The following is a 24,701-nucleotide window of genomic DNA, read 5'->3' on the forward strand; positions in this document are numbered from 1 at the left end:
TTACCATTAATACCATTATATATATATATATATATATATATATATATATATATATATATATATATATATATATATATATATATACACACACACACACACCCCTATTCAAGGAAGCAAAATCAGGTAAAGAGAAGTGTAATAAAATAAAATAAAAAACGTTATGTAGTTGACTAATTTACACATTGTCTGCCCTATACATTCTAATAGTTAACGATAATCCTGCTGCTGGGCATGACAGCAGCCTGTGTAGTTGATCACCGATTCCCATGAATTTTTCCATCGTCAACTCTGAGATCGATTTAATGCCCAAACAGGAAACTGGCATGAGCTGGGACTGAGGGTCGCTGTAGCTGTCATAGTGACAGGGTTTTCAATATAACTTCTAAATATTACGTGCATGTTATTGGGAAAACAAGTCAACGTGCTTATACCTATTACCACCAAGACTATTATGAAGAACATGGGAAATGTCTTTCTCAAAGGAACATGAACACAAGCAGTGTTTGGACAGGAAATCTGTAAAGACTTTACTTGCGGACGGTATAGACTTACATTTTAAAAGCTGTGTCACAAGACACGGATATCAGACTGAGTAGTTTCGCCCGACACCACACAGGGCAAAAAGGTAGGTTATCATTTTATTCCATATAGATATAGATTACAAAAAATAGACATTAAAGGCTATAGTACTGAACGTTAATGCGCTGAGAATGTGGATGAAAATGCAACGCTGAAACTGAGTTAATGTACTGGACACAGAATCAATTAACAATTAACCATAAATAAGACGTCTATATTCAAATGTAACTGTACTTTTTAAATGTATAAATAAAGTGTAATTGTACTTATTTTTGTATTATTGATTCGTGTTTATGCTTGTTGTTGCTTTTTGTCAGTTTACATATTTACTGGTGTTTTTGAGGGTCATGCATTTTAATTAAGCAGTCGGTTTTATTGAATATGTGTGTATATTTTTGGCTCGGCAGGGTTACGCAGTTCTACACACAAATTGCATGGCAGTTAGAATCGGGGATCCTTGATTTCGAAGCTCAAAATGATGATTTTCAGTACTGGGAGTGTTTTTTTTTTTTTATTTTTTTTAAATACTGTATGGATAATGATGTGTTTATGTAGATTGTTCTTTATGAGAGAATCACAAGCTGCTCTAAGTCCACAGACCTTGATACTGTTTGCATTCTTCTAGTTAATCTGTCAGAAATTGATGGTACTGTACATAACTGTTTACAGTGCAACATGCTTGCTTCAGTACAGCACCAATATGTAGTGTAGGCCCATATTAAACCGCTTTGCAGGCATAATGCGAGGCGACATGTATTGTAAATGCTAGTTTTGCCATGAAGTATTAAACAGTTCATTTGCATGTTTTTTTTTTTAATTCAAAGAATGTTTAGAAAACTTCACATTCAAGTATGTACTGCTGCATTCATATTATGCACTATTCTTTAAGCTTCAGTGTACCAATGACAGAGATGTACTAGTATTAACTTACTGGCCTGATACTGCTTTATGAATACAGCCCATTGATACACAGATCAATGGGCTATTCACAAAAAGTGTACCTGCCTAATCCTAGACTGTTGTTTGCAGTATGACAGCTGGTTAAACCTGAATCACCAGTACCCAAAGGGACTGAACTAGCCATCTTTCCAGTTCTATGATTTCAATATGCAAAACAATGCATTAAACTTTTATGAAACTTTCAAGGCATCCACTTCCTAGAAACTACAGAAACACAATGCTAATTAGTTGTGCATTAGTTTTACCACCTGACTGGATGAACTCAAACACTGCAATAGACAGTATAATAATCCTTCTGTAACCTTTATTACAGTGTACTGTAATTGTATAGGTTTTTTTTTTATTTTATTTTTTTAAGATGTTTTAAACTACAATCTTTTCCTCTGGATTTTGTAAATCATCCGATAGCTGGGTATAGGATTCTGCTGAATTATGATAACATTTTAACCATGCTGTATGAATACTGTTAGTTTGGTCACCACACCACTTTGAGTTATCTTCATGTGAGGAGTTCTGTGAGTCTCTATGGGGCTCTATTTAAACTAGATTTAACAGGCTGAAAGTACTGTCCTGCATGGAGACAGTGTGAGATACCTGTGCGCTGTAAGCACAGAGAAAGAACATATCTGTGTAAGCCAGCTTCTCGGGACATTTGCCTGACCAGTGAGGAAATCTTTATTTTGTTTATCTGTATTTGAGTAAATAAAATGTCCTTAAAATAATTTGAAGTCAATTTGTGTGCATCACACCAGGACCCTTTTCTACATTTGGTACCAGAGTGGGGTTGGCACTGCCTGCTACAGGAACAAAAAAAATAAATGGAGCAAATCTTGACCCACTTGTGACATTGTAGCAGCAATAAATGCAAGTGGAAGACTACCAGCAGAGGGCTGTGTAATTACTGTACATTTTACAACACATCTGTCAGAAAGGGTGTTGAGTCCTGTAACAGTGCAACCACATCACACCCAGGCCACAGGATGAAGTGGAGATTCTTCTTAAAACTTTAGAATATTCACATATCAGCAGGAATTGTCCTAGAACGAACCGTTCTTTTTCACAACATTGTTCCACTGCTGAGCCATCCAGAGACCAAGAAAAATGTATAACAGAATTGCGGTTAAATGGCACCAAATTACTAAATTCAGGGTGCAGTTGAAATGCTGGATCAACTACTGAGGAATTACATTTCCACAGTAGGATAAGGATTAACTGTACATTGGGGTATATTAAATCTTATCCCACTCCTATGTTGGAGGTCAGAATTCAACTTGTTCATAAATGCTTGTAGATGTGGCACCACGGCTGATTTTTCCAGTTGTACTTGGCAGAGATTGGCTGGGTTTCCAAAGGATAGTTGGTAAAGGGACATAGAAAGCAAGGACAATATAAACTACCCAGCCGTGGGTGGTTAAGTACAGAGGAAGAAAGAACAAAAGGTGTTGGGTTACAATGCAGTAGAGAAGGGAAGGGAAGATAAGGGAGGGAAGTCTGCCTGAAGCACATGTACTCGAGCTGGTGGATCCAACCCATGTGAGATCAGTTAGTCCTAACCTAGATTAAACAGGCTGAAAGTGGTGTTCTGGATGGAGATGGGGTGAGAGAGCAGTGTGCTATAAACACAGAGGAAGAAAAAACCTGTGTTACCCAGCTTGTTGGGTCATTTGTGTGGCCCTTGAGCAAATCTTGAAACACATAGTCTACTGACATCAAACACATTGGTTAAAATAACACTGCCTATGGTGACATCCTCAATATGTGTTTGGAGTTCAAATCCTGCTGTATTACAAAATATTAAAATTATTCTCAGGTATCATCCAGTCTATTTTTTGTCAGTAGCTTACGATAAGGCGACATATAGTACATAATAGCTATACATATGCACAAAAAAACCTTATTCCTTTTGTTGTAATATTGTAAAAATATGTACCCAGGTGCTTGTCAGAGAGATTGGGGGTTCTTAGACTGTATGCCTTTAAGAAAAAAATGCATAATGGGATATCAGCTGAGCTCTTGTCGGCTGATATACAAATGCTTCAGTGCAGAGAGGTGCTGTATTAACACCAGCAGAATATGTTAACCCCAGATTCATGTAACAGTTGTTATGGTGACCAAACGTAAGTACTGTGTGTAAATAAATAAATAATTGCTTAAAATGAACATTTGCATTAAAGAAATTTAGAACAGCAAAAAACTAAAATAAAAATCCACTTAAGGTTTGTGTGTTGCACACTTGCCATTAAGACAGATAATTTTATTGAAGGACTGTAATACAGCTCCATAATTAAACAAAAAAGGAAGTGAAAAGGTTATCATACAAAACTTTTTTGTGAACTCCAATCAACCAACGTTATCGTTCACCAGTCAAATCACAGTGCCTAAAGAAAGTTTTGAGCCTCACAAACAGATTTTTTACGTTCTTGCATCTTCTTTAGCAGCCGCAACATTTTTACCATCAAGAGTTTAAGGAGGATTTCATTGCACAGCAGATTCCCTTGTTTGACGATGAGCAGATAATATGTCTTCAGCCAAAGAAGCAAGCATGGTTACCACAGTGAAAAACTAATGCAATATGAGTTTTGTACCTGAGCAGGGTCAGCTATTGCAGAAAATCTTTATTTGTCAAACAGAAACACCACAGAAGTAATTATGACTGTAATTAGTAAGTGCACTGCTGAGAAAAGAAACAAAATACTGAGGGAAATGAAAATGAAATGTACTGCAGCGTACTTGACTGTAGTTAATAGAACTACCATTCACTCAATTTAGCTATCAGATTGTGCTAATGAAAATATATGACAATGTGCTTGCTGTAATGTCTTGTATATCGAGAATAACAGAACATGCTGTAATTTAAACTTATTTTATTGAAAAATAAATGGTAACGTGTAAAAGAGTAGTCTTCTGTTGCATGCTGCCAGATCACAGCAGGCTGTTTCCCATATTACAACACAATTAAGGGTGTATTGTAGGGGCTTGATGATCCTAAATTTCTTCTTGTTGATCTTGCTGTGAGCAGTGCTGAAATAAAGCTCCTTCACTGCACTAATGAAGTACTTTGTCAGATGCTACAAGCAGACCACTACTAGTCTAGCACATGCTTAAACCTTTATTTTTTAAAATTAATTTTCCGACTTTCTCCCACTTTTGAATTGTCCAATTATTATTCAACCTGGCTCACTGCTGCAACCCCCAAACTAACTTGGGAGAGACGAAGACGAACACTCCCGTCCTCCGAAATGACTGCTGTCAGCCATCCGCTTAGGACCACACAGTCCTGAACTGCATACAAACCGGCCTGCAGGTGTCCGGCCAGACACAGGGGTCGCTGGTGTGCGGTGAGCCAAGGACTCCCTAGCCGACCTAGCACTTGGCCAATTGTTCGCCCCCCCCCCCCCTGGGAACTTCCATCCATGGTCGGCAATGGCATAGCTTGGATTTGAACCAGCGATCTTCAAGCTATAGGACGCATCCTACACTCCGGATGGAGTGCCTTTACCGGATGCGCCACTCGGATTCCCAAAACTACAGTAATTGAAAGCCCAGATTAAGCATGTAAAGCCCTGACATGTATGGTAAAGCATATTTTAAAAAGCATGGAATACGATGGTAAGGTATTATAACTGCATTGAAAAACCACTGCATTTTGTAAGGCAAAGAGAGGAGCACTTTTAATAAGATGTAATTCTCATAAGTGATGTGGTTTCTTTCAGGTCTTTGCTGGTAAGACATGGACAACCCTGGGTACCGCAGAGGAAGCTTTAACAGCATGCAGAGCGGCACCAGTGATGAGGACATGGTGGAGATAGCTGGAGCCACATTGGATTCCTCAGTGACAGACGATGTGCCGCCACTGGACAGGGATATTTCCAGGGGTATGTTTTCAATCATCACCTTTCCATACTAAACATTAGAGACATGCAGCTCTCATGTTTGGGTTCATGATGTTTAAGCAGACAGCAAATAAATCTCACCTGCTGATTTGTGCAAAAGCCAAAAAATTGTGTTTGAATTAATTAATGCAAAACTGTTCTCTGCCTACCTGCTGTATTGGGATTCATGCAAAGTGATCACCATTTACAAGCAGGGATGTGACATTTCTGAAAAATAAACATGTAGTCCAAGGGACAAAATGCTAGAAAAATATACTTAAAAAGACTACTTGCTCCCTCCTCTTCGCACAAAACACACACACAAAAAGTAGAATATAACTGCTATATATTTTGAACAGAAGTGAAATTAGTTCTTTACAATCCATCAATTTGTGAAACTATTAAAACATGAAGATTGGCAAATATGTTTATAATGACAGGACTGAAATGCTTATATATGAGATTATCTGTACAATATTGTATTGTTATTTTAAAATAAAAATAAAAAACTGTAAATCTCATGGCAAAAAAAGCATTTTGTCTTTGTATAATTCAGTGGAGCCTACAGTAAAAAATGCAGAGAAACTTGACAGGTTATATACAAGTCCTTTGAAAATCTGGGGATCAGCAGTTACAAAACTGAAAGAATGTCAAGAAAAATCAGAATTCCACAAAGCAGCAGCAATAGTTTGCAATGATTTCGTATCTGTGATGCAACATACTAAAACACCTGTACATCAGCAGTTAAATTCAGCTTATAGAGCAAGGGGGGGGGGGGGGGGAACAAAACAGGCGGAAGCTATTTTTATCTTGGTATGTTACTTAAATTTGTTCCAAACTGCACTGAAAGGAACATTTCCTTAAAGTATGTTATACATTTGTTGAGGTGAGGTGGGGTCACAGGGAACCTTTTTTGTATCTTGAAGAACTTTGTGAACCGCCCCTGTTAATCACTAACTGATTGATTGTGTTCACTGTTAACTAAAACCAAAATCCTACAAGTTATATTCTACTTTTTGTGTGTGTGTTTTGTGTGATGGGGAGGGGGCAAGTAGATTTTAAAGAAGAACAATAATATTTTTTTTAGCATGTTGTTACTTGGACAAAAGTTTATTTTTAAATTGCACACCCCTGGTATAAATGTATAAATTCTACTCTTTGGTAGCTTTGATTTGAGCTAGTTGATAAACTGTGGCTAAAATAGTTTAGGAGAGACAGTATTAACAATGTGGGAGAGAAGGGGCTGTCTCTCAAAGGGAATCATTATGTATAAATTAAGTATGCCAGTACCATCATCATCTCACTTGGGATGGAATTTCCCTTTTCACTGCTCTTTTGTCATTTCCTATACTTCAATCAAGCATAGCTCTGTGGTATGGTTAGAACAGCTCATAGTGTTGGCAGCTGCTGCAGCTGAGATTAAGGACTATCTGGCTGTTAAGACTGTTGTCACCAGCCAGTCTCAGCTAAGCAAAGTACAACTCTGTTAATTTTTTAATTTAGATGCTCTTGAAAAGCACTAAATATGAGATAGGGTAAAAGTCTCTTTTCAAATATGGACATCATTTAACAGTGTTACAGTACAGTAGATGTACACAACGCCAGGACCCCTTCGGGGCCTTTTTTTAACCACAGTTGTGTTAAACATTCCTATTTCTGTTGAAAGGTGTTCATTTTTCATTTACATACAAACATTGAGTAACCATCACATCACTCTAATGGGCTGTTACCATGGTCACAGTATCGGTTGCTGCAGATTTGAGGGTATTCTAGTTCGCACAAGCAGGATCCTGTACTGGGTTGCATTTATAATCTGCAGTGCTCAGCTACAGTGCCATGAAAAAGTATTTGCCCCCAGTCTGATTTTCTGCATTTTTGCACATTTTTAACATTGAATTTGGTCAGATCTTTTATCTAATATTAGATTTTGGTTGAAGATCTGATAACATTCAGTGTAAAAAATATGCAAAAATGCAGAAAATCACAGTACTGTATATAAATCTATAGCACAGACTTATTGACAGTCACCCCCAACACTGGTACTCCACAAACCATATATGTCATGTTTTCTCTGCTCATTAAATTAATATCTAATAACTTTAGGTTTTTTTAACCTGCCAGATTTTATTTTGGAAGAAATCCATTCGGTCAGATGGTTTAAAGTTTAGGTGGTATAACTAGTCAACATAGTGAGTGAAGTGAAGATTTCTACTTGAATAGTTTTACCTTAGACACTGTATGAGTACTCCTCTAAAATGATCTTGCATCATGTTCTTAATATCAGTGAACTGAGTACATTTCATATCTAGCCATTGTTGTTTTTAAAGTAGCTTGCTGTACTTTCTGTTAAAAGGACAATGTTTCATCTGTGCAGTGGTTTTTCTTTCTGATGCTTGACTAGCTCATTGTACAGTTCATCTTATCACAGACAGCACTGTGTAAATGAGCATAGCATGTGAGAAGGCAAATGGGCAGGAGACAGAGCTGATCCAAAATAAACACAAGATCAAACCGAATCTATTTATTTATTTATTTAAAAATGTAGTTGTTGCCAATATTTTTACCCCATTTTTCTCCCCAATTTGGAATCGCCAATTGTGTTGTTATTAATCCCGCTTCAGCCCCCTGGTCGACTCGGGAAATGGCTTCCAAAACAAGTTCCTGCCAAGCCATCTTTTTTCGCACTGCGGATCCACAGCGAAGCCATGGTGCTGGAGGACAACACAGATCTCAGTGGCTCCACTGCAGACCCACAAGTGCCTTATGAGCCACAGGGGTCACTGGTGCGTGGTGAACTATGGTTTGTCCTGCTGACCAAAGCCCTCCCTACCTGGGCAGCACTCAGCCAATTGTACCCGCCCTCTGGGAACTTCCAGTCACGGTCGGCAATGACATAGCCTGGATTCGAACCTAAGATCTCTAGGCTATAGGGTGTATGAGTGCTTTGAAAGTTATTGACAAATTACTTTACCTTAAGTCGCAATGACCTGTGGTCTAAGCAAATCCCAATGCATAGTTTCAGCAAAATTGAAAACAAAAAATTGCTTTTCAACAGTTCTGTTTGATACAGACTTCATATTTTCAGTGTTACAGTAGGTTAACTTGATCAAAATATAACGGTACCTTTCACTTTGACCCATGACATATTGTGAAAAAAATATTTTTAGGTTTCCAGATGATAAAGACCAAACCTTTTGAAATACTGGGCCATATTTTCAAAAATGAAAAGGCTTAAGAAAAAAAACTTAAAACATTTAGGATAAAACATATTGTAGTGTATAGTACAAAACACACAATTCAAATGCATATATTCAAGTGTTACTGAACAGGCTGTATGGTTAAAACCCAATGCATTACTTTCCCTAACTTTCTACTTTGTTGTACGTATTTTTGCAATATCTTTTTCAACATAATTGCAATTGCTTTGATATTTTTATGAACGTATTGCTTGTCGTAAATCAGGTTTTATTAGCTAGTTTTGTTTCACATTTGTTGTGCTTCAGGTCTTTTGAGTAGAAACATAAATATCCATATGGCTGGAGGTACACCCACCTTGTATATTCACTCAAACCGGATGGGGGTCTGTAAAGCAAATGTTGTTATTATACAGGGCTTGTCATGCATATTCATAATCCTGTGCCAGAGCAAGCAGGTAGGACACATGAGACAATCAGCTTGCTTAACTTTGGGAGAGGAGTCAAAAAGCAATGAAATGTTAATGATTGAACAGGTTGGATTTTAACAGCTGATGGTAACAAGTGTTTCCTTGACAACTAATGGGGGGGAGGTGTTTAAAAGTAGTATTGCATTGTATTGCATAATAATTCTTCCAAGCCTCATTTTCATTAACAACTTAGATTTAAGCTAAAATCCAATGAAAACCAATACTGTAAATGTGCCATTAGGGATGCCCCAGGGGGCTAGTCTGCGCACTAACCGCAGAAGTTATTTCCCGCCAGCGAAAAAATAAAAATAAAAATGGGCCTGCCCAAGAATCTCTGGACAGCCAGCTTGTTATCCTTTTGATCAGCTTAGTGTGATTTCCTATAGCTTTCAAAAACATATCATCACCCGAATAGATGACTCCTCTGTACTATTGCATACCTACCACTAACTGAGACAGTTGTTTTAAAAATAACACAGATTTATTTATTTATTTATTTTTGGGGGGTTTTCTCACTATTATTTAAGATGTGTAAAGTGAATTACTAACAGTTAATTAAGATTGGGTCATTTATGTGCATTCTGAGACCAAAAAAAGGTCAACGGTCAAATTTCAGGGTAATGCATTTTAACAAGACCAATATCTATTTACATATTTGTTCTTAACCTTTTTTTTTGTCAGATGACTGTATATTGAATTTTGTGTTGTGAACTTTGGCAAAGACATACCTTGCAAAAAAAAAATCTTATAAAAATGTTTGTTTTTAGATAGATAAATTCATCTGCTTTCTTTAGCCTTCTGTGGCATACAGAATAAAAAAGTAATATAGTGACCTTTCAATCTTACAGCTTCCATTTGTTTCCATTCTTTGAAACAAAACAAAAAAATGCCTGTCTTCTGGCAAAATATTACGATATAATGAATTATAAGCAATAAAAAAACACACGTGAGTAAGGGTCGGTCATCACACGGATTTCCTACAAGAGAGCAGTTTTTAGGGATTCAGAAATGTTCTCTATATCTGTGTGCCTCCAAGTTGCTGTGTTTTAGACGCAGTGTTAGCCCATCATTTTTGACCACTTTTTTACACTTACAGGCAGCACATTTCGTGTTGACATCAAAGCAGGATTTCTGCCTGCTGTAGAGAGGTGTTTTCATATACGGGATATGATCACTTGTCAACTTCCTCTGCTGGTACATGTGTGATCGAGGACGTTTTTCCAAACGGAATGAGGTTTAAACCTTTCCTTAACCCTACCTTAAACTAGCATAATATTAATATCAGGAGTAATTTACTCAACAGTATCTGTGTTTTCATAGTGTTTAGCTGTAACTTCCCTTTTTAAATGACCCTGAGCACTGTTTTTTGTTTGTTTTTTTTACACAAAAAAAATAAACTTAACTGATGCATGTTTTTTAAAAAATGCAACACAGACCTGTTTTTTTTTTTTTTTTTTTTTTTTTTTTTTTGTAAATTCATGTTTGGGGGGGCAGCAGCAAGTGCTGCTTTATAATATAATATAATGTACACACACACACACACACACACACACACTTTTGTCTTGTTAGTGGGTTATTTCCCTATAAATATAATATTAGTGGCAATTTAATCAAGTAAATAAAAATAAAAAAATTGGGAGACAGCAACAAAGCCAGCCCCCCCAGGAACTGAATCATGATGCAGCTATATTCTCAGCTCCCTCTGTGTAGCAAGGGCCATGCCTGCAGCCGATGACATCATGAGCAGAGTGCAGGTGAATTGGAATGCTGTGCAGGGAGGGAGGGTGTGAGAGAGAGTGGTTAGTGTTGAGGGGAGAGAGATCTCAAGGCTGTGTGTTTCAAATAGGCCACGGACAAGGCTGCCCACACTGGAATACACAGCACCGTGCATTTTTTCTCAGCCATGCATTTCAACAGCATGCTTTAACTCAGGAGAAAATATGCAATGGAAAGTGGAGAAATAACAAGGTAAGAAATGGGTTGGGGGGTTCGTGCTTTGCCCTGATCATAGCACTAATCAGTAAGACCTGGTGTGCTTGAGAATGTAAGTGCAGTATTATGTATGACTGGATTGTTCTTATCAGCCCTTCTTTATTTCATGTCAAAGAAACACTGTTCAGTCCCTGGTAAATGTCAGTTCAAAGTTACCTTCAAAGTCTGGTGCTGACAGGCTTGTTCTTAAAGATTTTTGCCTGTTACCTTTGAACGTAGTTTAACTTGGTTTTGCACAGACTGACTATAGTTTTACCTGTTCAAAGAAATTCTAGTACTAATAAAGTATGGACTCAGTGCTTCACTTTTCATTTAGTTTAACTTTCTCTTTTTTGTTAGCGCTCTTAAAATCCTTTTTTCCCTGCCAGCTTTTCACTTGTGGTTTTTAAATATGGCCATACCACTGCTCTGTCACAGTAAAGGAGAATAGTTAATGTAATTTCCCCTTGCTCCCATCATCATCATATGCACAAATTCGGAACAAGTAGGGTGCATTCAGGAAGAGAAGAGCAGTGGGTCTCAGTAGTGGGGTTTTGTCGTTTTTAGCTTTACATGTCATCTGACACTACCAACGCTGATTTAAAGTGATTAATGATAGTCATTTGAGGGTTAAGCCATTTGATACATACAATAATCACCTAAAATTTAGCCAGACCAGACAGCAAAATCACCACGTGCATTCACTCACTCCCTTGTGGTCCGATCAACTGTCATATTAAATCTGTTTATATGCTGACAGCTCATAGACAGAAGATTATTACAAGCCAGCCAATCAGATGGCTTCCTTGTTTTTAGCTTGGTCATTTAACTGATGTAACTTGAAAAAAAGAAGTTTCAGTGACGTTGAACATTTTAGGTTTCCTGTGAATTGTGCTTAGCCTACAGGGTTGTTTTAAATGCTGGGGCCAGCCTCCTGCCTATCTAGATTTCAAACCTTTCTTTTCAATCAGTAAACTGGATTTCATATTCATGAGACTAAACATGGATCCAGAACTGAGGTGCGCTGTTTGAAAGTGTACTAGTCTCTGCATTGTTTGCCCTTTGTTGTGGATCAGCAGCAGTGTTCTTCATCGTTTCTAACCACAGTTTTGGTTTTAGGCACATCCTCATAGTGGTTTAGTCAGCAAGGGGACTGAGAAACACAGACATATGTGTGTGATTGTTTCCAGTGTCTGCATGGGTAGATGAAAAGGAACAGATGTACTTTTTACAGAGTTTATTTATTTTTTGTTTTGCTGAAAGTTCAGAGAGCCGAGGTTGGATGCAGTTGGGATTTTGTGTAATTTCAAAAACGCTACCAGTGCTAAAGATGTTTTTTAACCTTCTATTGTTGTAAGTAGTAACAGGAGCATTGCTATTTTGCAAAGCAGTCAACAATACTGGTTTTCCAACAGTGCTGATTATTTAACAGTGTGATTATGTGGTTACACTGATTTTATATTTTAGTGCTCAGTTGAACCTCATCTTGGGACACTGCTGTACAAAACAGTGCAGACCATTCTGTAAGATATAAAGCCATGAACTATTTCAAATGCAAACACTGCTGACCAGAAACAGCAGAGTTTGACCCATTTTGTCAAATTGCTTGTGAGAGTACAGAAGAGCAGAGGGTGCTGAAGAATGAGGTGTAACAAAACTTAGTAGTCCAAATAATGCATACAGTTTATTTTATAAACGGCGTTATTCATTTTAAAACCAGTTGTGAAGATTTTTTGAGGGTGCTGAAAGTAAAATACAAACTTGTTTTCTGATATTAACAGGGTTGCCTTTTAGTGTATTTGTACATGTTTTTTGTTTTTTTTTGTATTAACAGTATTTTGTGCATTTGAGTCTTGCAATGAATATTCGTATTTTGCTCCTTTTCCAGCGTTCTAATTTATCAATGTACACGTTATAAAAACAAATTAGTTTTAGTTTTGTGATAAAACTGGTGCGTGTATTGATTTTATTGTTAATCTTTAAACAGTTTGAAGCATTTTTGAGTGTGTTGTGGGCCAACAGTGTGAACTTATTTTTCATATTCACACAGTATTTCATGCAGTTGTTTGCAATGATTCGTTGCTGGTTAATTTTTCATTGATTTGTCCGTGCTTACCAATATACACGTTTTGAGGGTGAACAATAAATAAATATCTGTTAATAAAACATGATACTTATTGCGTTTATTCATTTTAAAACCATGTTTGTTTCTTTATTGTGCTGCAAGCCTTCCTTAATACACGGTTATGTTCCGATATTTACAGGGCTGTCTTTAGTGGGTTTTACTGTTATTATTATTATTATTACAATACAAACTGTTATTACCCACTGACCCAACCTTTAATGACATTTCATGATTGCATCTGAAGTATTTGCAGATGTTGGCGATCTTACATAATACATGCAGAGTCTCAAATAGTCTCCGGTCTCCACCGGGGCTGCTGGCAAATATTGTAAATAAACGCTGGGGCATTTATTTAAAGTTTTACGGTAAGCATGGTTTGGGAATAACTCAGGACTGACCATGTTAATAGTTCATGTTTTAACCATGTGTGTAACAATTATCTATGAATAAGACACTGTCATGGTGTGGGGTAAATCCTTTGAGAGCCAAAGTATTTTCTAACAATACACAGAGACTAATGCTTTTAAGTAAAAGCACAGGAAGGAGAAAACAATGCAGTATGGTATGTTAGGCGTTGTTAAAGCAGTAACAGCTTGTTTAGAATGAAAGCTTACATTTGATTCTATAGTCCAAGTAACCTAAGTTTCTGTGTAGTGTGTTGCATCTCAGCCAGTGAAATATTGTATCCTGTTCATATCAGCCCAGGCACATTCTTCAGATACCCATTTGACTTAGCCAGAGTTTTAATCCTTTAAATAAAGCCACCTGTCCCATGCACAGGAGTCACAGACACCTCCTAATGTGAATTTACTGAGCACAGTACGTGAGCATTAATTGGTTAAAACTATTGTATTGGGTTTCAGGATTCCTTTATGAGCCACTTAAAATAAACAGGAAATGTGGTGTAGTGCAGAGGTCTAAGAATGTGACAAGATTTCAGATTGAATTCCACTGTGTGTAATCTTTGCACTGGGTAAGCTCCAGGATAGGTCCCTCCCCAGTATTAAAATCAGAGTCACTTCAGTAAAACGCTCTACTCGGATCTTTTTGTTACCAGACCAGATATATTATATTATATTATGTCATACAATACCGATTTCATGAACAAATATCCCTTTAAGCTTTAGAAGGTAACAAATCAACTAATGTCTAGACTGCTATCTAAGCTAATGCTTGTGCTTTCTGTACTTAAACATATTTGCTGTGCTCCAGATAGAACATTTGTATTGAATTACAGAGCAGTGGCACATGAGAGCTGCACTGCAACACTTTAATTAGGTTCTTGGGATATAGCCAGGAGTGCTTAAGTGGCTCACTCAAATGAGCAGAGCAAAAAACAACAGACAGCTTTGTACCTTTTAAAGGCTATAAAGGTTTTCAACAATACAAATCCTAAATTATATAGTATTTAACAAAACTTTTAATTGAGAAATGCCCTGTTTTGCATGATCTTGCATGGATTTTTTATTTTATTTTTAATATATACATATATTCAAAAAGTCTTAATTTATACTATATTGATGCATTGTAAACCACTCGATACTGTATCTGGAAATTAATTTGAAATAAATATGAAAGTTTAAATATAAATATATCTATAGTAACAATTTAGGGAGTAAATGACAGGTTGAAACATTTCAGTACAGAACATAGATTTACTGCCTATAAGTGAGGATTTGACTGTGAAGTCAGTGCAATGCTTTACAATCATAGCTTGTGTTTTCTCATTGTCAGAAAGTTGTCTTTTTGAGCATTTGCACTGCTGGCTTTAATTAGTACATGAGGAAGCAAGATGTTTCCTAGAAGCTGGGTAAATCATTTAGTTATTAAAAACGAAAAGACATGGTATTTTTCTACCTGAAAAGGTGGATTTGTAATAATAATAATAATAATAATAATAATAATATCTTTATTTTTATATAGCGCCATTCATAGCCGACCGCCATCACAAAGCGCTTTACAGAGGTAGGCTTTGAACTGTGCATTATATGCAGAGTCACTTACAATAGGACGTTGATTTAACATCTCACCCACAGAATGGAACGTTAAACCCTAACTTCATTTTTTGATGACTACAGAAAAGAAACCGCAGTGCCAGCTCTTGTAGGCTAATGACTTCTAGTCTTTCCTTTTACTGCCCACTGATTCTGGCCAGGAAGACCTCATGCAGTAAGGATAGATGCTGGATAGCAGATGTAAAGCAACATTAAGAAATAATGTTGAAGCCATGTCATTGTTTGTTTACTAACCACTTCAGCCAAGTGGTACCATATTGACATCTTAAAAGGAACTGGCGAGCTTGTCACATTTCCATTAATGTTAATGCCACTGCTATCTATTTTGCTGATGATACAAGACTGGGATGTATTTTATTCCTTGATGCCTCTGTGACTGAATTTACAGTGAAATTTAGAGACTCATAAACACATTGATTAATTCTTCTCCCTTTTTTTTTTCTGTATACCAAAGTACATAAAGGTAAATGTACACGGAAGCAATAACATTCCTATACAGTATTTTACAGTCACAGAAGCACTGTTTGTAATGATAATGGCATCATGAAAAACTTTAGTACTTCAGTTTAAAAACCTAGTTTGGCTCTTGTGGCACATCTTATACATCTTATTTTTATTTTCTGTCTGGACTTGTAAATGTGAAGTATATTTGGCTAGATCTTTATCACTGTTTGGACTGTGTTTTTGTACTGTACTTTTCAGAAAAGGGCTTTAAAGTTGTCTCAATACAGCATCTAGGAACTATATACTGTAGCTTCAAACACCAGCCACCCATATATACAAGGCTTGACATAACAATTGGGATGCATTAAAGCATGTACAAATAGCATCACTGCAATATTAGTTTATTCTTGGTCAACTCTCCAATATAGTAGTGTACAGGAGAATCATTTCACAGTCAATTCGAGGAGTTCATTTGTGTTTCCTGAGTGGCTTACCTGGTAAAAGCATGACTGCATGATGGGCAGTGTGGGTCATGCAGTCGGGAGTGCAGGTTTTCATTCCGGCTGTGCCAAGTTGCCAGTCTGGACGGGATCCCGTAAGGAGTGTTGCAGTACCATCTGATCTCACAAATGTGCCTGCTTCACTGCTTACATTAATAATAACAATGCATCCTTTCCTCAATAATATTGCCCTCCAATCTGTATTGATTGCCTTGCATCACTACAATATGCTACAATGTAAATTATCTGAAGCTCCGGTCCAAAGCCACTGCATGAGGATATGAGCTTGTGAAATATACTGCAGGACTGAAAAATACATTTTCTATTGTGTGCATAGTAAAACTACCTGGCCAGACAAATCATGTACCTTTTAAAAAAAATAAATAAAAAATTGTGCATGCAGAAAACATTGCGCAATCTATGTAAAACAATCAAACATATTGTGTCGGAGGTAATACTGTAGCATATCCTTAAACAGATAAACCCTACAAGCAGTTTTAGTCTTGCAGATTACAAGATCATTAACTTATTTTTGTAACAACTTTTTACAATCCAACTTCAAATTCATTTAGTTTAAAGTTTTAATTTTGGCAATTTACTGTGGTAGTTTTCATGATCCTTTTATTTAGTTCTTTATAGTGTTTAATGTATGAGTTGATTTTTTTTATTTTTTTATCCACATAGTAGCTAAACAGTCAATAGTGTTACATTTAAAGAAATGCCAAAAGAAACTTAAAAAAATAAATTACAGACATTTCAACTAGAATTTGTTCTCATTTGTAGATGTATTTATATTCTATGAGAAAGATTATGCTATTAATACAATAAAACCTGTTATTCCAGTATCACTTGAGTCTGGAAACCTGTGCCGGATTAGGGAAATACTGCAAAATCTAATACTGTACCTAAAAAGAATAAAGGTACTATTTGAATGCTTTAAAAACATACTGAATTATACATTTAGAAAAGAAAAATTACATGACTTGGTGCTAGACTGTACAGTGATTTTAGGCTGACAAGACTTACAAATAATGTTGGATTCCACAACAGACAGGTTGCAGATTATGTAGAGTCGCATCATTCATTTAATAGGGATTTGGTCAAGACCCCAGAACAATGACAAATTATTCAGAATGCCAGCTTGTAGAGGGGCTGGATTAGATTTTTTTTTACTGTAGTACTGAATGTTTTTTTTTTTCCCACTAACATAATTAAAGAAGGTTCTTCAGTGAAATCCAAGGCTTCTGCCACAGCCACTCACAGCCACAGGCCACAACTACAATATTGAGTAGCAGGGATCTAGATTCATCTCCATCTCTCTGTCTCTCTCTCTTGCAGGACACTCCACTTTTAATGGAGAAGGCTTGAATGGTGCCAGTAAGATGATGGATTTCCTAGAGGAGCCTATCCCAGGGGTGGGGACTTATGAAGATTTCAATACTATCGACTGGGTGAGGGAGAAGTCGAAGGACAGAGACAGGCACAGAGAGGTGAGTAATAGACATTGGCCACAAGATAGGCCTGCCTGCTGCAGTTGGGGCACAAGGATGACCTGCAAGAAATATGGGGAAGCAACCAATTCAATAGCTTGGGAGGTGGAGGGTAAGTAGCTTTAAGTTATACTACCTGGTAGCTTCAACACTTATTAGCCCTGTTTAAAATACCACCAATGTCCCTGTGTTTTAAAACCCATTGCAGTCTTTATGAGGTCTTTAGCATCTTCCACCATCTCTTACCTGCACTCCCAGTCACCCAGGGGTATCGACCAAAAGATTCAGTTGATGGCATTCAGTTATTTATTAAAACAGTACTGGCAAAGTGGCTGGTGATTGTTAGGTGTAGAGGTGATGCAGTGCAGGAGTAATTACAGACAATTGTAAACCGTTTAGAAAGAGTTTTATTGTAATCTGGATCTGGTGACCAAAAAGAAAACGCTCCGGCAATACACAACCGTGTGTAATGCGAGGAGCCAAATAAACAGATTTACAGTCCCAAACAATAAGTGTTATCCGCCCCACAATACTAAATCACAGTCACCAGTCCGGGGTGTGTGTATTAGTGCTCGTGGTGGGTGATAACAGGCTATTTTATGACAGTTAGTGAAGTGCAGTACCGGCTTGTACAGGCCCAGAAGCGACAGCTCCTGAACGTGTTTACAGTAGCTCTCAAAAATATTCACCCCCCCTTGGACTTTTGCACATGTTATTGGAATCAAAATGGATTTAATTAGGAGTTTTTGTCACTGATCAACACAAAAAAGTCCATAATGTCAAAGTGAAAAATAAAATCTACAAATTGTTCTAAGTTAATTACAAATATAAAACAGAAAATAATTGATTGCATAAGTATTCACCCCCTTGAGTCAATATTTGGTAGAGGCACCTTTGGCAGCAATTACAGCCATGAGTCTATTTGGATAAGTCTCTACCAGCTTTGCACATCTGGACACTGCAATTTTTGCCCATTCTTCTTTGCAAAATTGCTCAAGCTCCATCAAGTTGGATGGGGACCTTTGGTGAACAGCAATTTTCAACTCTTTCCACATATTCTCAATTGGATTGAGGTCCGGGCTTTGACTGGACCACTCCAGGACATTGACCTTTTTGTTTTTAAGCCACTCCAGTGTGGCTTTGGCTGTATGTTTGGGGTCATTGTCCTGCTGGAAGATGAATCTTCTCCCAAGTCCCAGGTCTCTTGCAGACTTCAGCAGGTTTTCCTCCAGGATTTCTCTGTACTTTGCTGCATCCATTTTGCCCTCTGTCTTCACGAGCTTTCCAGGCCCTGATGCAGAGAAGCATCCCCATAGCATGATGCTGCCACCACCATGCTTCACGGTAGGATGGTGTTCTCAGGATGATGTGCAGTGTTAGGTTTGCGCCAAACATAGCGCTTAGCGTTGAGGCCAAAAAGCTCTATTTTGGTCTCAGCCACCACAGACTCTTCTTCCACTTGGTCTCAGAGTCTCCCATATACCTTCTGGCAAACTCTAGCTGAGATCTGATGTGATTTTTTTTCAACAGTGGCTTTCTTTTTGCCACTCTCCCATAAAGGCCAGTTTTGTGAAGCACCCAGGGTATTGTTGCCGTATGCACAGCGTCTCCCAGCTTAGCCGTGGAAGACTGTAACTCCTTTAGAGTTGCCATAGGCCCCTTGGTGGCCTCCCTGACTAGTGCCCTTCTCGCACGGCTACTCAGTTTTTGATGACGGCCTGTTCTAAACAGATTCACAGTTGTGCCATATTCTCTCCATTTCTTAATAATGGGCTTTACTGGGGGATATACAATGTCTTGGAAATGTTATTATATCCTACCCGATTTGGTCCTTTTGAAGAACCTTATTCCAGGTTTGCTTTGAATGTTCCTTCATCTTCGTGATGTAGTTTTTGTTAGGAAATGTACTAACCAACTGTAGGACCTCCCAGAGACAGGTGTATTTAATCTGAAATTATGTGAAACACCTTAATTGCACACAGCTGGACTCTATTCAACTAATTATGTGACTTCTAAAGACAATTGGTTGCACCAGAACTTATTTAGGTGTGTCATAGTAAAGGGAGTGAATACTTATGCAATCAATTATTTTCTTTTTTATATTTGTAATTAATTTAGAACAATTTGTAGATTTGTATTTTTCACTTTTACATTATGGACATTTTTTGTGTTGATCAGTGGCAAAAACTCCTAATTAAATCCATTTTGATTCCATGTTGTAACACAATAAAATGTGGAAAAGTCCAAGGGGGGTGAATACACTGTTTCCTTGCTAATTTTTATTAAAATATTCTGTAATACTGTTGATATACAGGGTGATTAGAAAGTATGTTTACCACATCAATAATATGGTGCATTGATGTGGTAAGCTTACTTTCTATCACCCTGTATATCATGATCATCAACTTTTTCATTCAGCTCTAATTTTGAAGTAGCCGTGGGGGTGAATGTATGTTACTAACATACTCGTTTACTGCTGTACAAATATATTCTTACCCTTTCTCCTAATCAGTCCATCTTTCTTGCATCTAATGTAAAAAAGTAAAGTCAGTGCAATGTAATCCTTATCAGAACCCAAAGGTCCCGCTTAGTCATGGCACTGTGAACTTTTATATTCTCTTGTTAAATATTAAATGTTCTCAATGTGTAACCAGGAGCTTAAGTTACAGTATAGACTAATGGATTCTTTAAGCATTTACATAGCTCCGTAGTATAAATATGGAGATTCTGTAGTTAGTGCATATGAGCTTTGAACCCCCACTGAGGCGCCAATTCATTGGTGCATACATACATAAGACTTGCACTTTAGGGTTTTACAAATATAATCGCATTTCCAATTGTGATGAAACTTGCTTAGGACATTCTTTAGTACAGTTACTGAGAGCATGGGCCTATAAGGAGTGTACATACTATATAACTCATTCTAAATCATTATCAGATTAATAAGTACAGGTACTTTTGATGAAAACATGTTGTGTTTTGTAGCTCTAGGTTTTTTAGAACTGTGTGTTCTCTATGACTACACTCTGCTCAGTATTTACAGTGCTGAAAGTGTCATTTTTCAATAGCATAATAAAAGCTGTTATTGTTGATTCAGAGAGCAGGTCAGGAATGGACACTATACCTGCACAGCATCACCAGCAGAGGGCATTGTGAAGCACAGTAGTGTTTGTTTGGTAGAGGCATTGTGGAATGAGTACTCAACCTAAATAACGGAGTTCACCTGCCTTATTTGCTTATTTTTTCAGATTGCAAATAAAAGCAAAGAATCAACATGGGCACTTCTCCAGAGTGTGAGCGATGCTTTCTCTGGCTGGCTGCTGATGCTCCTAATTGGTCTTATGGCAGGTACGAACACCACATCATTTCTGTTTCCTGTATTGTTTTTTTTTTTTTCTTCAGTTTTTCAAAGTTTCACCCTGTAAAAACATCAGAAAACATCGATCAGATCAGACTGCCGATTATGTATCTGTATCATCTGATCCGAAACTGCCGAACTCCACGTCTTTATCATATGAACCTTCATTATTGATGATGCAAGCAATTGCCTGAATCATTAATGCTCAGAGCAACTACTTCTGGGCAGTTTTTCACGTGAGCCGTGATATTTCCCCTCGGGCATTATACGCTCATGGCTATTAAAAACGTGAAATGAATGGTGAAAATTGAACTTTCAACTAAAAGTTTGGGGAAGGGGGAGATGCGATTGTTCAAACTGGGCCATTGACTCAGCAGAATCCGGTAAATACTAAATATCAAAGAGTTATACAGCACAGGTTCCGATCTTGGCTGTGTGAAGTTGCCGGCCTTCACTGGGGCTTCTGAAGGGAACGTCACATTGGCTGTGGCACTTCCATGGGTTAGGGAGGCAAAACCAGCAGGGACTGTTTCTCCTCATCAAGCTACAGCAGACCCTGCCGGCCAGGCACCCAGTGAGCTCAGAGCAGACACCTGCAGGGCTGGCCTTTGTCCTCCAGAGGTCAGTAGCTCGCTGACATCCGCTTTCGAGTTCCTGGGTGTAAAAGAAGCGTCTGTCTCGTTCGTGGGATCGGAGGACACCCACCAAACCTTCAGTTTTCCTGAGCTGTGTGGGAAATTGTTACAATGAGGAGAAAAATGATTTGACATTTTAAATTGGGTAGAAAATCAGGTGGTCAAATAATTGGGCACACAAAATAAAAAGATAACCATTGTATTATGATTTAAAATATGTCCACCTAGTAACAGAGAGGAATTGTCGAGGACCCTTAAATTTTATTCACAGTATAAGTAATTCAATCATGGTATTACAAAATCTGATGTACAAAATTTTCGAAAATTAAGAGAAATATCAATAGGAATAAAAATATGTTTCTCTCCCTCTCATAATATAGATTTTTTTTTTTGTGATTGACCACAATTTATTTAAAAATGTAAATAAAATTCCGTAAAAATAATTCCATCCCAATGAAATGTTTGATGCACATTCAAATCTATTCATAAAGCTAATGCAGGAGTGTATTTTTTCTATTTTTCATGTTACTGCTTGATGCTTTGCAAGGTTCCCTTGCTGGTCTAATCGATATCTCTGCTCACTGGATGACGGATCTGAAAGAGGGGGTGTGTCTCTCTGGGTTCTGGTTCAATCATGAACACTGCTGCTGGACCTCCAATGAGGCCACGTTCATCGAGAGAGACAAGTGCCCTCAGTGGAGGAGCTGGGCCGAGCTCATTGTTGGACGGCCCGATGTGAGTGCCTTTCATAATACAAGCATATCATAAGAGAGTCATATAGTGGCATAGGCTGGCTGGGATTCCCCAATGTGCAGCCAAGGTGCTTTCAACTTCAAAACTTATTTTATGTACATATAGCGCCATCTGCTGTTTTTGTGTTATTATTTTCACCTATTTAGTACATTCTTCTAAAGTTCAGCCATTTGTACATTACATTTTTTAATATAGCATATTGTTGTGTACATTTACATGTACACAAAGTAATTGTGGACATCTTTCATTTGTTGTCAGGCTCTAGTCTGTCTTTTCTAATATAGCATTTGTTTCCACTAAAGAGCCAGGTAAATGAAAATATTTTCAAGCACTGTCTTTTTGAAAGCAACATTTTTTTTTTTTTTTAATCAATTTCTTTGAGAATGTTTATTAGACAGGACTTAAAACATTCCACATTATTGCAAATAAATGTACGAACCATTCAAACTTACACAACATTTACCTTTGATTGTGCTCTTGGCTGCTTTGTTTTTTGTGACAAAATATCTTTCTTTCTGAGCGTAACAGAGCTTAAATATGTCCTCTCCGTCTTACAGGGAGCATTTGCCTACATAGTCAACTACTTGATGTACGTCATCTGGGCCCTGCTGTTCTCATTCCTGGCTGTGTCCCTCGTCAGGTCTTTCGCTCCTTATGCTTGTGGGTCAGGAATCCCAGAGGTAAGCCTTGATACCTGCGCACTGTTACTGCAAAGGTGGAATAACCAAATCAATACGCCATGCTCACAAGTCTGCTGTCATGTTGCTTACATTTTCCGGACTATGATTCTGATGAAGCCAATTTGTGTCAGAACACAATAGTTCACTTCCTATGTTGCATGTAATAGAACCCTTCCTAAACCCTAGGCTTCCCATAGGAAACAAGTTAGATCGAATTTTAGTTAGGTTTCTTGCTGTAAAAATTACACATTTTTAACCACATCCAGCTTCAGTAGGATTGGCCCAAATACATATTGTCTTACTGCTAGGCAACTGTCATCGCTGGTTATGGTTTGTATGTTGAGAAAAAGCACATGCCTGTGGAATTTGAATTTATTAGGATACAGGAATACAGGGCTGGAATGTCCAGGAATATTTACTCTCGATGTACAGTGGCTCTCAAAAGAATTAACCCCCCCTTGGACTTTTCCACATTTTATTGTGTTAAAAAACATGGAATACACAACCGTGTGTAATGCGAGGAGCCAAATAAACAGATTTACAGTCCCAAACAATAAGTGTTATCCGCCCCACAATACTAAAACAAGGTCACCAGTCCAGGGTGTGTGTTCCGGGGTGTGTGTATGTGAATGGCTGTCCACCTGTGTGCAATTAAATTTCAGGTTAAAATGCATCTGTCTCCCATAGGTCCCACTGTTGGTTAGTACATTTCCTAACAAAAACTACATCATGAAGACAAAGGAACATTCAAAGCAAATACAGAATAAGGTTCTTCAAAAGCACCAATAGGGTAGGATATAAGAACATTTCCAAGGCATTGAATATCCCCCAGTAAAGTCCATTATTAAGAAATGGAGAGAATATGGCACAACTGTGAATCTGTCTAGAACAGGCCGTCATCAAAAACTGAGTATCCGGGCGAGAAGGGCACTAGTCAGGGATGCCACCAAGAGGCCTATGGCAACTCTAAAGGAGTTACGGTCTTCCACGGCTGAGCTGGGAGACACTGTGCATATGGCAACAATAGCCTGGGTGCTTCACAAGACTGGCCTTTATGGGAAAGTGGCAAAAAGAAAGCCAATGTTGAAAAAACTCACATCAGATCTTGGCTAGAGTTTGCCAGAAGGCATGTGGGAGACTCTGAGACCAAGTGGAAGAAGATTCTATGGTCTGAAGAGACCAAAATAGAGCTTTCTGGCCTCAACACTAAGCAATATGTTTGGCGCAAGGCTAACACCGCACATCATCCTGAGAACACAATCCCTACTGTGAAGCATGATGGTGGCAGCATCATGCTATGGGGATGCTTCTCAGCGTCGTACTTATGCAATCAATTATTTTCTGTTTTATATTTGTAATTAATTTAGAACATTTTTTTGTAGATTTTATTTTTCACTTTAACATCATGGACTTTTTTTGTGTTGATCAGTGGCAAAAACTCTAATTAAATCCATTTTGATTCCATGTTGTAACACAATAAAATGTGGAAAAGTCCAGGGGGGGGGGGGGGGGGGGGTGGTGTGAATACTTTTGAGAGCCACTGTATTACTTGTAAAACTATTAAGTGGGCCCAATTGGGGGCTTTCTGAATGCAGGAATGGAGTTTAGTGGGGGGAATGACCTGCTGATGTTACAATGATGGGTATTGCTGTCCT

At 37.8% G+C, this 24,701-nt stretch overlaps 1 protein-coding gene across 1 annotated transcript in view; it reads left to right on the top strand.

Moving 5' to 3' along the window:
• Positions 1-288: 288 nt before the first annotated feature.
• LOC121295738 (H(+)/Cl(-) exchange transporter 5) overlaps positions 289-24,701 on the top strand; it is a 52,344-nt gene continuing 27,931 nt past the window's right edge. Inside the window, exons 1-6 of the mRNA XM_041220741.1 lie at positions 289-625; positions 5,253-5,414; positions 17,469-17,620; positions 20,869-20,968; positions 22,161-22,348; positions 22,924-23,046. Coding sequence (XP_041076675.1) covers positions 5,270-5,414; positions 17,469-17,620; positions 20,869-20,968; positions 22,161-22,348; positions 22,924-23,046 — 708 coding nt within the window. The 5' untranslated portion in view covers positions 289-625; positions 5,253-5,269. The remainder of the gene's footprint in view (positions 626-5,252; positions 5,415-17,468; positions 17,621-20,868; positions 20,969-22,160; positions 22,349-22,923; positions 23,047-24,701) is intronic.

The sequence above is a fragment of the Polyodon spathula genome, chromosome 20 (assembly GCF_017654505.1).
Source record: "Polyodon spathula isolate WHYD16114869_AA chromosome 20, ASM1765450v1, whole genome shotgun sequence".
In the NCBI taxonomy this organism is placed as follows: domain Eukaryota; kingdom Metazoa; phylum Chordata; class Actinopteri; order Acipenseriformes; family Polyodontidae; genus Polyodon; species Polyodon spathula.